The sequence below is a fragment of the Rhagoletis pomonella genome, unplaced genomic scaffold, assembly GCF_013731165.1.
Source record: "Rhagoletis pomonella isolate Grant_MI unplaced genomic scaffold, Rhpom_1.0 Rhpom_scaffold_00001, whole genome shotgun sequence".
Taxonomy (NCBI): domain Eukaryota; kingdom Metazoa; phylum Arthropoda; class Insecta; order Diptera; family Tephritidae; genus Rhagoletis; species Rhagoletis pomonella.
Window position 1 is genome coordinate 43,638,435 of NW_023458555.1, and position 15,041 is coordinate 43,653,475.

At 40.2% G+C, this 15,041-nt stretch overlaps 1 protein-coding gene across 1 annotated transcript; it reads right to left on the reverse strand.

Moving 5' to 3' along the window:
• Positions 1-4,455: 4,455 nt before the first annotated feature.
• Positions 4,456-13,047, reverse strand: LOC118744475 (zinc finger protein 678-like). The gene is made up of 5 exons (XM_036477518.1): positions 12,492-13,047; positions 12,374-12,430; positions 11,958-12,317; positions 6,357-6,467; positions 4,456-6,298 (listed from the first exon to the last, which is right to left on the reverse strand). Exons 1-5 carry the CDS (start codon positions 12,915-12,917, stop codon positions 5,249-5,251), a joined length of 2,004 nt encoding a protein of 667 aa, XP_036333411.1. The 5' UTR covers positions 12,918-13,047; the 3' UTR covers positions 4,456-5,248.
• Between the last annotated feature and the right edge of the window lie 1,994 nt (positions 13,048-15,041).

Sequence of the window (15,041 nt, forward strand, 5' to 3'; positions counted from 1 at the left end):
AAAGGCTTCACGGATGTTACTGACGGCGCCTTCACTGCACTACCCATACCATCCGACGTTCATGTAGGTGAACGTAAGTTCCGCAGGGTTGTCACCGCTGCTGCAGCTCGCTTTAGCCCAACAGGATGTATTAAGGATTCACGTCCGAATTTACCTGCCGAAGCGGCTGTTCTAGCTGATGAGCGCGACAACCTTCGTCAGGCCGATCCCGGAAATCCCCGTATTAGGGATCTCAATTCGGATATTCGGCAACTTGTGAACGTACATAAGCGGAAGAAATGGTAAGAGCATTTGAAGACCTGCAACTTCGCCTCTGGTGTGAGCAAGCTTTGGTCAACCGTGAGGTCGTTTTCCAACCCGACGAAGCGCGACGACAGAGTCGAGATAGACTTTGGTGACCACGCGCTTCGTCGGACCCGGAGAGATGCGCGAGCTATTTTAGCCGGCAGTTCATTCTGCATCCTCCGGTGGATAAAACCAAACGTCGAGTGACCAGAAGGTTGCACAAAGTGCCAAAACCTAGTGCGCCTCTTGTTTTCACCAGCGGTGAGGTAAGGGTAGCCATCGGGAAGGCGAAAGCCTCCAAAGCCATTGGACCCGACGGAATATGCATGTCGATGCTGAAAAATTTGGGTCCTGCGGGAGTAGCGTACCTAACGGAGGTCCCCAACCTGTCTATGGCCACTCTCGTCTTTCCAGACATCTGGAAAATGGGGAGAGTGGTCCCACTGCTCAAACCGGGGAAACCAGCCAGCAAAGGAGGCTTATCGCCCGATAACTCTCCTTTCCCCGGTAGCGAAGGCACTCGGGGCCCTGCTGCTCCCGTACTTTACGAACCACCTGACCCCAACGAAGCATCAACATGGGTTCCGTAAAGCGCACAGCACAACAACAGCACTTAACGCCATAAACACTCAGATAACTCGTGGCCTAAACCGAAACCGCTCCTGTGAGAGAACTATTCTAGTAGCGTTGGACCTGTCCAAGGCGTTCGACACTGTCAGTCATTCAACGCTACTAGAAGATATAGAGGCCTCCGCACTCCCACAGGGACTCAAACGGTGGTCGGCGAATTACCTGAGTGGTCGACACTCGTCAGTAATTTTCAGAGACAAAACTAGCAAGCCACGTAAAATTAAACAGGGGGTACCACAGGGTGGTGTCCTATCCCCGCTACTGTTTAATTATTACATCTCAAAGCTTCCTCAGCCACCAGAGGGAGTTAATATAGTATCCTATGCTGACGATTGTTCGATCATGGCGTCTGGGAATGGAATTGATGACTTTTGCTCGAAAGTAAACGGTTACCTCGCCGAACTTTCTCGCTTCTTCACTGCAAGGAACCTTGCCCTATCCCCTGCGAAATCCTCGGCAGCCCTATTCACCACCTGGGTATTCACGTCGATGGCGTAGCAATACCGACGGTGAATAACCCGAAAATCCTCGGAGTTACCTTCGACAGTCTGCTCTCCTTCTCGGCGCATACAACCGCAATTGTCAACAAAGTACAGAGCCGCAACAATGTCCTCAAGTCGCTGGCCGGCAGCACTTGGGGCAAAGATAAAGAAACGTTGTTGGCAACATACAAGGCAATTGGCCGGCCGGTTCTAAACTATGCAGCACCCGTATGGTGGTCGGGGACTAGCAGGACGCAGTGGATGAAGCTGCAGACCTGCCAAAACACGGCATTACGAACTGCGACAGGATGCCTCCTGATGACGCACCAACACCCCCTACATGACGAGGCCCAGATGCTCCCAGTAAAGGAGCATAACATAATGCTCTGCAAGCAGTTCCTTGCTGGGAGCCATAGACATGGCCATCCCAGCGGACAGCTGCTCGCGGAAGAACCCTCGCCACGGCTCGTCAGGAGGCATCTTTACGAACTGACGGACGAAGTCCAGGGGTTTATCAAACAACCTCTGGACCCGTCAACCTACCGACAGGCCCTGAACGGCTTTCACAAGGAATCAGTCTCAAGTTATGTAGACCCCCGCCCTGTGAATGCCGTTCTAGGCACACAACCACCGGACGTGGAGGGGACAGAACTTTGTCTGCCTCGGGAGACCCGCACTACAATAGCCCAACTTCGCTCTGGCTATTGCAGCAGGCTCAACTCCTACTTGAGCAGAATCAACGAGGATGTGCCCAACCAATGCCCGGCATGTGGAGAGTCGCCCCATGACTCCCGGCACCTCTTCACATGCCCTGAGAACCCCACTCAGCCAACGCCCCTGTCCCTATGGACAGCGCCTATGGGAGTAGCACACTTTCTGGGCCTCACCCTAGCTGAAATTGACGACAATGTTGATGGATGAACCGCCCCGAACGGGGCTTGGTAGCCGCTACAACAGCAACAACAACAACAACAAAAGAAAAGGAAATGACGATACTGGAACAACTCTAGAATACCGACCGTTCAGCTATCCAAAAACGAAAAATACAGATCAATAGAACTTTTTACGCTCATTTCAACTATGCCAAAATTATTTGGTGCAAGTACAAAAATAAAGACGTTTTAGAAGGTTAAAGTTAAATTTTTTTATTTTTAAATATTAATATCTTATGACCTACATAATCGCTTAAAAAACTAATGACGTCACCATAAAGATAATTTATTTATTTTTCAGCTGACGTACATAGCTTTTATGCTTTTTTATATCTCTTTTCTTTATTATCAAGATTGAAAATGCTATTGACAAACTTTGTTTCTAACAATTAAATACTCCATGTGCCGGCATTTGAACCTGCGACACACGGAATTATAGTCGACATCTCTACCAACTCGGCTACGGCAGTCAAAATCTTTTTTGCTTTCAAATTCATATTTTTTGTGACAATGAAATCAGTTCCACTCATGTGGAAATCGTAGAGCTTTTTGTTTTATAAATATTGACACAGAATGCGAAGGAAGCTTTTACTTGATAAAAATCTTGATAAAATTTCTTCACAAAAAATGTATCAAGAAAACACAGAATTGGGCGGTTAGTATGAAGAATTTTTGGTTTTACTACTAATGTAACAAAAAACTGTAGAGTGAGCAACATTCTGCACAAGTAAAAGAGACGATATGTCGTTCCCACGACAGTCGGGTCTACGTAACCGGAACGACCCAGATTTATATCTGGCCAAGGACTGTCACTCCAGCAACACTCCCCAAAAAGTCTGGGGAATTTGTATGCTGCTACAACAACAACAACGATTTTATGTGTAAATGCCCATGATTTTGGGTATGTATGTATGTATGTTGATTCTTCGTATGTATTTGTCTTTTTCAAAATATTAAAAACACATCTCAGGCGAGGCAAAAATATCAGTGGCCTATAATAGTAATATACACAATATGCCAGTGTAAATAATAACACTGTACAACAACCTTTTTGCAACAGAATAATAATCGCATAATTTCGTAAGACATGATGCTGATCATTTTCCCTGAATAAAGTCATAGTCCAGCACGTCTGAGTTTTATTTTATTTTATGAGGATTAATGACGCGTCTTTGTACTGCGAATACAAAATTTTAAGGAGTTAGGATTTTGATGTTTGAAGGAAAGTTCTTTATTTTAAAAATGACACTGAACGCCGAAACGGGTCGTCGCCAAACAAAACTTGACAAGGGATGACGGAAAATCGTTCCGCAATACATCATACTGGCTTTGTTTCTTTTCTTTTCTAGCAGATAATTATCAGGAAGAAGAAGAATGAGAAAACTGAGGGAATTACGCTCACAGAGAGCGAAAAAGAGAAATAGTAAAGAAACGCAAAGCTAGCAAGTAAACAGCTGATCGATGTATTTGACTATTGAAAATATTTGGCTTCAATTTTTGTTTATCTATTTTGACAGCTGTAAAGTAAACAGTAAAATTTTTACTAGCAGAAACTAGCAGGAGAGCCAAAAATATAAGAGCGTAAGAAGGAAAGAGAGCTGCTAGGTTCTGCTAGTTTTTTGGGTTAAGAAACGCTTTCCAGCAGAAATTAGTGATAATTTGTGATAATTATCTGTTAAGAAGCAAAGCTAATCCTACCCCGTTATTTTAAAAAACTTGCACTTTGACACAGCCAAAACTATCCTTCCCCACATTTTTATAAATTTTCAAACATTTTTTTGTAAGAGTACGAATGCTAAGTGAAATATTAACAATAGCTGTATGACGCCTTCGGGAAAAACATTCCTTATCAAAAATAGGGGTGGTTTGCAAACATCACAGTTTTCGTAGTCCCTTCAATAACACAAAAAACTAATAAAAACAAAAGCTCTTCAAAAATTTCTCCCATGCGATGTATTTATTTCACATATTACAAGTACGATATTATAATAATTTTATGAAAGGTTATATTTTCTTCTCTAATTTGTGGTTTAAAATGAGATCTGCGGAAGTTTGTGTTCCCACACTATCTCTAATTTTTAATGACGAATATTTTTACTTTAAAACGGCAAAGACCCCCACGACTCCTTAGGCTTTGAGTGCAATTAAAATAGCTCTCAGACTCAAGACTATAACTTTGTTCAGCGAAAATGGTCAGTGTGGGTGTGTTCAGAATTGCATCAAGCCAAAGCATCAGTCTCTTTTACCACTAAACAATAATTGATGGAATTACCTTATTTACGCAACCAAGTTCCAATTAAGCATTTAATCGTGGTTGCGCATATTGGACATTTCCATCAATTATAGTTTAGAAATAAGAGAGACTGATGCTTTGGCTTGATGCATTTCTGAACACACCCTGTGATGTCTGTTTCAAAACTATAGCATGGTAATTTTTCACAGAAAAATATGTTGAATTTGTTGGACTGTGTAATTAAGAAATTAAATTTTTCAAATAATCATTGGGCATTTTAAACCCATTGGGCATTTTAAGACTTTGACTTTGAATAGTCAGAATTTAAGCAAAAAAATATTGTTCATTTGTTTGTGTGTGCGTATCATGGCCGTTATTTTACTTGTGAATGCATTTTAATGGTATATAATTTTATTTTTATGTAATCATTGTCGACACTAAATCATTAGAAACAAATTAAAATATCGCATTTAAAATTAATTTGGTTTAATACTAATTGATAACTGTATCTGCATACACATACGTACGTACGTGGTATAGATTAATAAATGTATACTCACTAGATTTTCGGATTAGTTTTTGCAATAAAATAAATTGAACAAAATTAAACACAGTCATACAAAGCGAATCAGTGACCTAATCTTTGTCAGAAGACTCTACTGCAACTTAATAAAACTATTTTAAAATTACATAGTCCAGCTGTCCATTGATTGCACAAGCTCTCCTTTAATTTGCATCGAATTCTCCGATGTTGTAGGTGCCGGCAGTGTCGTCATATGCACCACAGACTGTGGCGGTGCTTCCTCATCTTTGTCATTTACAAACTTATGCTTATTCTTCATGTGTGAATTGAGTCCCACAAATTGATGGAAGCGAGCATCGCAAAGCTTGCATGCATAGCGCTTAACTTCAGAGTGTATTTGCTTGTGTCGCATTAACGCATGGCTGCTGTGGAAAGCTTTACCGCAAGTAGGGCATTTGTGATTGCGTATATTTAAATGTGCGTTCATGTGATCGCGCAAATGACACTTCAGATAGAATGTTTTGGGACAGAGTTCGCATGGAAAGTTGCGTTGTCGCAAATGTATACGTATGACATGTTGCTGCATGTTGATCTTGCGTCTAAAAGCTTTGCCGCATGTTTCACACACAAACGTTTTTTCGCCAGTATGCGTCTGTCGATGTAGCAACATTTGACTGTGTTGCAAAAATCCGCGGTTGCAGACATCGCAATGTACCGAAAATTGTTTAAGATGCACACGTCGCAAATGAGTATCCAGCTGATTGTGTGCTGTGAAATCACGTCCACACACCTCACATCTGAACGGATTTGTGCCAAGGCTATGGGCGGCAAACCTATGCGCTTGTAGTGTATATTCAGTAAGGAAGTTGCGATTGCATACCTCACATTTGAGACGGGTAATTGGTTTAGCCTTTGGTAAGAAGCTGCATATATCTTTAAGGTGTTCCGCGGACTTAGCCAATACCTTGCGTTCCTCGATGTTTGCGAGAGCACGGCGCAATACCTTTATATTCAATGCCAGATCTCTGTAAGTAAAACTCACATTGTGTTTTTCTTGAAAAATTGGTATCCACGCTTCTATAATTCGTTTGCGCTCGGTTAAGTTATGAAATTGGCCAATTTCCCACAAAAGTGGGTTATCGCGTAACAAGCTTACGAATTCATCAATGAGAGGATTTGCACTTATATTAAAGCTGATGCGTTTGCCATCACGCTGTGATGAGGAAAATATATTACAGATTACAATGGAAAAATGTTAAACTAAACCATACCGAGTCCTTCCAAAAGGCGTTTATTGTATCTGCGTTATCCGCATTTGAACCTCCATCTGAGCTCATCGAGAAATCGTCATCATTAAAGTCATCGGCAACTTGGTTATCATCCTAAAAACAAGGAGTATTCAGATACAGATTGAGATTATTGAAAGAAGTACTTAAGTAAATCCTCAGTTCTATTTACATATTTCTTAAATTCTTTCGTGGATATTCGGGCCAATTATTGAACCCATCGTAGCACAGTGCCCCCTAAGTATTTTTGTAAAGGTAATAATCCACAAGTCGACAAATTTTATACTAAGGGCCAGTTTTTCAGTGCCAGTTTAAACTCAGATTAAGTAACCTGAGTTTAAATTGAACAGCTGGCTGACATTTGATTGGCTGATCTTAGTTTAAATCAGCCAGAACGGGCGTTTAAACTTAGTTTAAACCACGGCCGTGCACTGAAAAACTGGCCCTAAGAATATTAATAAGAGCATAGCCATGCATAAGCTCTTTATGGAAACAAATGTCAAAAATACATACTTTGAAATAAACCCTGCAAGAACAGTGACTATCATTTGACAAATCATTTGAGTGGCAAGACTGATAGGGCTGGTTTCTCCAACTCAACTTAACTTAGTTTAGCCAGTTTTCGGACTTAAGTCAAAAGTTAGCCTACGTTTTACACAGCTTATTCTTGACTAAGTCAAGAAATTTGGCTTGACTAAGTTAAGTTGAGTTGGAGAAACCAGCCCATAGAGATTTCTGTCATTGGTTACCTACAAGTTTCTATCCAATTCTAAAGGGCAGTGTGAAAAATCTGATGTAAACATTTGTGTACATGTGATTTTCCGTCTTCCTTTAACATATGGCCTTATTTAATGGTTTATTTTTAACCAACGCAAAATTTGCAAATGTGTTGGTAAGATAAATGAGAATGTGTTAGTTTACATCACACAATTCTTGTAGGGAATAGTTTGTTCCAGTACACTAGGACATAGTCTGTTCCAATAGCAGTCCGGTTTACAGGATTTAGTCAGAACTTACAGGAAGTCGTTCCTATTGACATAAAACCATGAACCAAAAATACAAGATCACGAGGGCAGGAGAGTAGCCCGTATAACGAAGCGTTTTATTAGCCCCGCCGCTTCTTCTACAATGCTGGGGTATACTCGCCGTGTCCAGGGTTCGTTACAATAAATTTGTAGTTTCGGGGCTCTGGTAAATCGTACTTTAATAATTTAATTTTCTTAATTTCTATAAAGAACATATAACAAATAACACTTGGCAAAATTTGGTGGCGTCACTTGCAGTGGCTGGGTAACGGCTTCTTGTCCCGTTAGGGGCCCGTTAGGCGGTAGTGGCGTGGTTTCAGTTCTGGTGAGCAGCGCTCTCCTGACGCCGCTGAGTGGCGCGCTACAAACGTCGGTAAGCGGTGCTCTGGCCGCGTCGGTATATAGCGCTCCTACAATGTGAGTTGCGCTCTGGTCGTGCCGGTGAGTGGCGCTTTGATAACGCCGATGAGTAGCGCTCTGGTGGCGCTCTTGGACGCGCTGATGAGAGGCGTTCGTTCAACGCCGATGAGTAATGCCCTTGTGAGTGGGGCTCTGCTGGCGACTGTAAGTAGCGCTCTTGTTGGCACGCTTGGCGTTGCGCTGTTGACGGCGACGAGTAGCGCTCTTGCGGACGCGCTTGGCGTTGCGCCGTTGACGGCGACGGGTAGCGCTCTTTCTGGCTCCCTTGGCGTGCGCTGTTGACGGCGAACGAGCGAATGTCGTTCGTACGCGGCTTCGCGGTAGACAGTGGCGAGTGGTGATCGGAACCGTTTTTAATGATCACTACTCTGAGTGGTGATGTCTTGTGGTGTGTGTGTACCACTCACAAGCAATCGCTCCATTCAGCGGTAGTTCTCACTACGAAATATGGTTTTCTACCTTTGAAAGGTGATGTCTTGTGGTGTGTGCGTACCACTCACAAGCTATCGCTCCCTTCAATTGTAGTCGTTCACTCGCGACCACAGCTCCGTGCTGACGGACTGTTTTCTGGCTGTGCTCTATATTTTATGGGCTGCGTGCTTGATGTTGCGTGGTCGTGCAGCCACATGTTGCTGTGTGATGTTTCGTTGTCATGGTCACAAAGATGCTGTCGGGTGTTGCTACGAGTTGTGTTGCTATGAGTTGTTGTTGAGCTTGACTGGCTGTTGTGCGGTGTCGTATTGTTTGGTGGGCTAAATTTCTTATTGAACATTTAGTCCTCACACCCGTTAGAATCGCATTTAGGAAAAAAGTTTAACGATTTTGACAATAGCCGTTTGTGTACATTTCTTCATTGTTTACAATTTGGTTGTTGTTGTTGTAACAGCATACAAACTCCCCAAAGACTTTTTGGGGAGTGTTGCTGGAGTGACAGTCCTTGGCCAGATATAAATCTGGGTCGTTCCGGTTACGTAGACCCGACTGTCGTGGGAACGGTTTACAATTTGGTCGTGGCTCCTGACTGCAATTTTCTTCTTTTTCGCCTGTGACAACGTGTGTACACATAAGGTAAAGAATAATTTAACACAACGGCATGATTTATAGAAGAATTTCCATAATAAAAATGATTATTCATGCGTTCAACAATTTCGCGGTTTTCTCCGTTCTCTTCGTTGTTTACTTCTTACAACAAAGATGGCGTCGAGATTTCGGCAGCTAGAAAATAACTTTTTTCGTTCTTTCCTTCCCGCGTGATCTTGTGTCTTTCGTTCATGGGCATAAAACCTGTAAGTGGAAACACTTTTGAGAGAGTAACTGGGCGACTGTTCCTAGTCAGAAGTTACAGGATTTAGTCCTGAGTTTTTTTTTCCTGTAAGTTCATGAAGTGTCAAACTATCAGCTGATTTGCATGTGCAAACAAAAACAGAAAGCGGTGAAAGCAAAGAACCTTATATTTGTAAAATAATGGAAGTAAACAACGAAATATTTGAATATGTATAGAATTTAGTAATTAGTTAGTGATATTTCAGCCAAATCAGTGTAAAAAAATCAAAAATTTAAATTGTAAAAAATACAAATTTTTGCAACTTTCTTTCTTAGTAAATTTGTCTGCTTCTCGAAGCACTAATCAGCGGCTGTGCTGCTGAGTTGGGCGAACGTTCCAAAAGCTGCTATTCAATAGCAAGGCGAATTAATATAAGGTGATAGCAGGAGTACAAAAACAAAAATTTACATGTATTTTGTTTTTGCTTTGGTGGCATAAACTGTCAAAATCTGTAAGAGTGTGTGTAGAAATTCAAACAAAATTTTTCAATCAAAAATATTTGACATCTTCGAGACCAAGTAATTTGAAAAAAATCAAACCAACTGCTCTAGTGATACTACCTGTTCAATATGCCTTGGCTACAGGATTCAAAATTTTGGGGGTGTCCCTGTGGTATTGAGGAAAAGCATTTTTTTATCAAAATTTCAAAAAATGCTAAATTTCAATGGAATAAACAGAAAATATGTTATTGTTGTTATTTTATTAAATAGTACGGGTTTTAGCTTTCGTAAGAAGAAATAAAAACCTGCTCCTTACACTTTTTGAAGTAATGCGTCTTTTGCTAATGCATAAAATCATTTTTTTTTTCATTTTTTGACAGTGCCATCAGATTTGGCCGATTCGTTCTATTTTGAAAAATAAAGTGTCAGATTAAAAAGCTTGACCTGTACACAATAGAGGTTTATTTTTTTTTAAAGAGTTGCCACCTGTTAGAAAACTAAACTTTAATTTTTTAATAAGTATCAATCGAAATGTGTATAAAAAGGTGTTATTTTTTAACTACATATAGAGGGTTGCCACCTGTTAAAAAAATCAAATTCCATTGGAATTAAAGGAATAAGGTTATTGAAATAGATAGGTATCACCATATGGGAGTCGGGCGAAAGAGGTTTAAGAAGGTTTTAGCTTGCAAATATTACAAAGAGGGTTGCCACCTGTTTGTAAAGTCAAATTTAGTTTAACTAAAATAATAATTGTATCAAACCAAAGGTTTACGACATCGTATTTGTTATTTTAATACAAATACATACATTGTCAATCAGTGATTGGTTCTGATTACATTCCTTTTAAATTATTGGACTCTTAAATTGACTCAGGAATGTTTTTACCCTTCACTTATTTCTCTCTTAATATGTCCAATTTTTTCTTTTGTCTGATACCCACTGGCAACACTTTTACGTGTCGTTTAAAAGAAAAGCATTTTCAAAACCATTTCAACTGTTACCCATATTGTAATATCTAGTTCATTTAACTTAATAAAGAATTTTAATAAAGTGTTTAACTATATGTACATACCTACATACATATATAAATGCCAACCCAAATTTTCAACTTAAAGCTGTATTTATATTGAAAGTATGAAAGTAATCCAAAAACAAATTGCATTCTTGAATTTAGCGTCTCAATTTTACTCAGAAGCTAATTTTCATTTAAATTCGTCCATAATTCTATTTTTGCCCACATCTAATATGGAAGGGAAGCACTGTGCGTAGGTTAGATTTTCGTACAGCTAAAAACGCGAATTTAAAATTGGTGTGGTAAAATTATTCAATCTGTTCGTAATGAGTTTTCGTACAGATTTTCCACAAGTTTATGATGTCAGAACCGTTTAAAATATGTAAATCTTAAAAAATTTACATATTAGGGTTTCGAATTTGTTATTTGCTGAATATTTGTGTAAACTTAAATAAAAAATAACATAGAAACGTAATGGGCTGCTAGAGGCTAGATAATAAATGCACGTTTGTCTATATAAAATCTAAGTAAATGGAGTTGATATCACACACCGATAAATTTGTTATAGGTCTTAAAAGACGGTCAATAAATAAATGAAAGTCATTTTTATGCAAAACATACAACCCCCTTTAATTATCATATAAAAATTTATGAATACCGTTAATTTCTTCCTTTTCCAAAGATCTGATCTAAACCAAATTAGTATGGGACCATCCTTGGGGTAATGCCTTTGCGATAAAAAAAGAAGATCGGTGCACGTGGTCCAAAGTTATGCAGTAACATACATAAATAAAAATATTCCGACGAATTAATAACTCCGATAATAAATAAACGATACCGACTTCAATTCTCATATAACAATTTAAGAGTACCGTTAATTTCTTCAGGATCTAAAACAAATTCGTACGGGACCACCCCTGAGGTATCCCCTTTCCTTAAAACAAAAATGATTATAGAAATCGGATAACGAGGTCCAAAGTTGTGAGAATACATAAAAAAAATATTCCGACGAATTGAAATCCTCACTTTTTTGAAGTCGGTTAATAAATTAGATAAGCTAACGAATTATATTCGTAATTTCCAATATTTATGCATTTTGCGGCTATCTATTTTTTCCGCACAATATTTGTTTCATTGATATATTTGTTTCCTAGTTTGTAAATTTATGTCAAATATAAAATTCAATTTCACAAAAAAAAAGGATAAGAGATTACAAGATTATCTAACATATTAACATTTACTTTACGTTAGATGTGGCATTTGAATCTGTCAAAAGTGGATATGTAGGATTTCTGCGATGGATTCAATAAACGGCATATTATGCTTGATGTTAATGTGTTTGGTAGCTTTGGCTTTACTTACCATGTCAGAGTCATTATTTGCTTCATTGGCATTACCAACGCTCTTTTCACCGTCCAAAAATCTACATTTTTTTAACAATAGTGATTTCCGATCGTCTACGCGTCCACAAACAGCTAATTCTTGCTTGGCTCCTTTATGGTCACGTAAAATGCGCTGTATTGAGCTCCGAAGCCCGTAATCGCTAACCGACCAACCCAATTTCGTCATATATTGTTTAATTGTGTACAGTACGCGAGTACGTTTTTCTGGCACCCAATAACTCGAATGCTGTTGATCCCATAGGATTGGATACTTTTCTAATATTTTTAGAAATTTGTAAGAAATGTCGCGGGTATACGTTTCATGGATATTGAAATTAAACTGAAATAAAATTACTCTTTCATAGCATCGTCAGGGAATATTATCGTTTTTACTACCGTTTTAAGTTTTTTCTTGGAATCGGCCAAGGGTTCCTCTTCGCTAGACGAATCGTACTGGGGAAAATAACAAAAGAAGATCATTTGAACGTTTAGGTATACCTATTTAACGACAAACCATATTATTCTTGTCATCAGCCATGTCCCAAGCACCCGTCGATTCCTCAGACTTTGCACTGGCACCATCATTGTCGGGGCCCTCATCATTGGAATCGGATGCCTTGGCAAATTCGCGGTCATCGTCGCTGTCATCGCTTTCACTTTCATACTCAGCTGCATCAACTTTGTTTTGTTTTATTAACTCATGTTCCATTTCTTTCTTTACAGTCGCTTTAAAAGTTACTTCTTCACATTCTGAATTTTTATCCTGCTCTTTCTCGAATTCATTTTTTACCGGCAAATTAAGGTCATGTTTATTACTCAAGTGTTTTAGAAATCCCGACCACTGCCCAAATGACGCCTCGCACTTTTCGCAGGAGAGAGCAAAAAAATGATAGTCATCTGTTGTTAATATCTTTCCGCAGACATGCAATGACTCCCTCATTGTTTCAAAAGTTTTTTCAGATGTAAATGCTATAAATTGAATAACTTAATTCATCAAACAAAATTTTCACCCGAGAAGCAATCCAATCAACAGCACGCAAGAGGTGCAAAACTATCGATGGCACTATCGATAGTATCGATAGTTTCAATTTGTCACTACTATCGATGAATGGTGGTCACTATCACGATACTATCGGCAATTTTTTCTAATCGCTTTTTTTATTCCATTATTGGTTGCGAGTTAAAATTCCTAATTAAAGAATTCATAATTATTTGTGCGATCGTGTATGTAGATATATAAAAACTATGTTAGACAATTTTTTTATATGCAGCAAATAACAAACACCTCCAACAAAAAAATTTGCAAAAGGTAACGATACTGGGTACTTCAAAGTTCAACTTTATAAAAAAGAAATTAACGGACTACAAAAGTCTATAATAAATTTTTGTAATAAATATAGTCCAGGACTCTACATTTTGATGGAACTGGTTCGAATTTTCCATATTTTTTTAAAACGTTTGAAATATAGACTTGCGCGGTTTTTTGTTAGATAACGAACCATACTTTCACAATAAACATTAAATAAACAAAACCAGATTAGCTGAAACTTGTTAAAATGTCCCGCCCATATTTATGTTTATGCCGATGCATTTATACTTTCAATCGTTGCTGTTGTTGTTGTTGTAGCGGCTACAACAACCCCGCACAGATCGGCTGATATCTCAGTCGTTGTCGTCGAGTTCCACTAACGGCAGCCCCAAGAAGTGTGCAGCCTCTATGGGGTGGGTCCATAGGGACGACGCCGTTAGGGTTGTGGGGTTTTCCGGGCATGCGAAGAGATGTTTCGAGTCGTGAGGGGTCTCTCCGCATGCCGGAAATTCGTTCGGCATATCCGCATTTAACCTACTCAGGTAGGAATTTAGCCTGCTGCAGTAGCCAGAGCGAAGTTGGGCTATTGTCTCCCTGGTCTTCCGAGGCAGATGGAGCTCCGTCGCGTCAATGTCCGGTGTTTGTGTGCCTAGAATGGCATTCACAGGTCTTGAGTCTACATAACTCGAGACTGCGTCCTTGTGAATGCCGTTCAGGGCCTGTCTGTGAGCTGACGGGTCCAGAGGCTAGTTAATGAACCTCTGGACTTCGTCCGTCAGTTCATATAGATGCCTCCTGACGTGCCTCGGCGAGGGCTCCTCTGCAAGCAGCTGTCTATTTGGGTGGCCACATCTGTGGCTCCAAGCAAGAAACTGCTTGCAGAGCATCGTGTTGTGCTCCCTAATTGGGAGCATTTTCACCTCATCGTGGAGGTGGTGTTCTGGTGACATCAGGAGGCATCCGGTCGCTGTCCTAAGTGCTGTATTTTGTACCGTCTGTAGCTTCGTCCACTGCGTCCTACTAGTCCCCGGCGACCACACTGGTGCTGCGTAGTTTAAAACCGGCCGGCCTATTACCTTGTATGTTGCCAGCAACGCTTCTTTATCTTTGCCCCAAGTACTGCCGGCTAGCGACTTGAGGACCTTGTTGCGGCTCTGTACTTTATTGACAATAGCGGTTGCGTGCGCAGAGAACTAGAGCAGGCTGTCCAATGTCACTCCGAGAATTTTAGTATTGTTCACAGTCGGAATTGGTGTGTCATCGACGTGAATTCCTAGCGGTAGCCTGACCTCCTTCGTCCAGGTTGTGAAAAGGGTCGCAGAGGATTTCGTAGGGGAGATGGCTAGACACTTTGCAGTGAAGACGCGAGAAAGTTCAGAGAGATATCCGTTTACTTTCGAACACAGGTCATCAATTCCATTCCCAGTCGCCATGATCGAGCAATCGTCGGCGTAAGAGACAATCGAGACTCCCTCTGGTGGTTGAGGGAGCTTTGAAATGTAAAATTTAAACAGTAGTGGGGAAAGGACACCACCCTGTGGAACCCTGTTATCAATCGTCTCGCGCAAGGCGTATTCAATAAGGTGGTATCGGTACGCCAACAACAAAATGTACATGTATTTTGTTTTTGCTTTTGCGGCGAGGACTGTCAAAAATTTCATAGGAATGATGTGAAAGAGAAAAAAAACAATAAACAATCAACTGCTCCAACCAATCAACAGCAGCCATTTGACATATGAAGCCGTGAGGCGACGG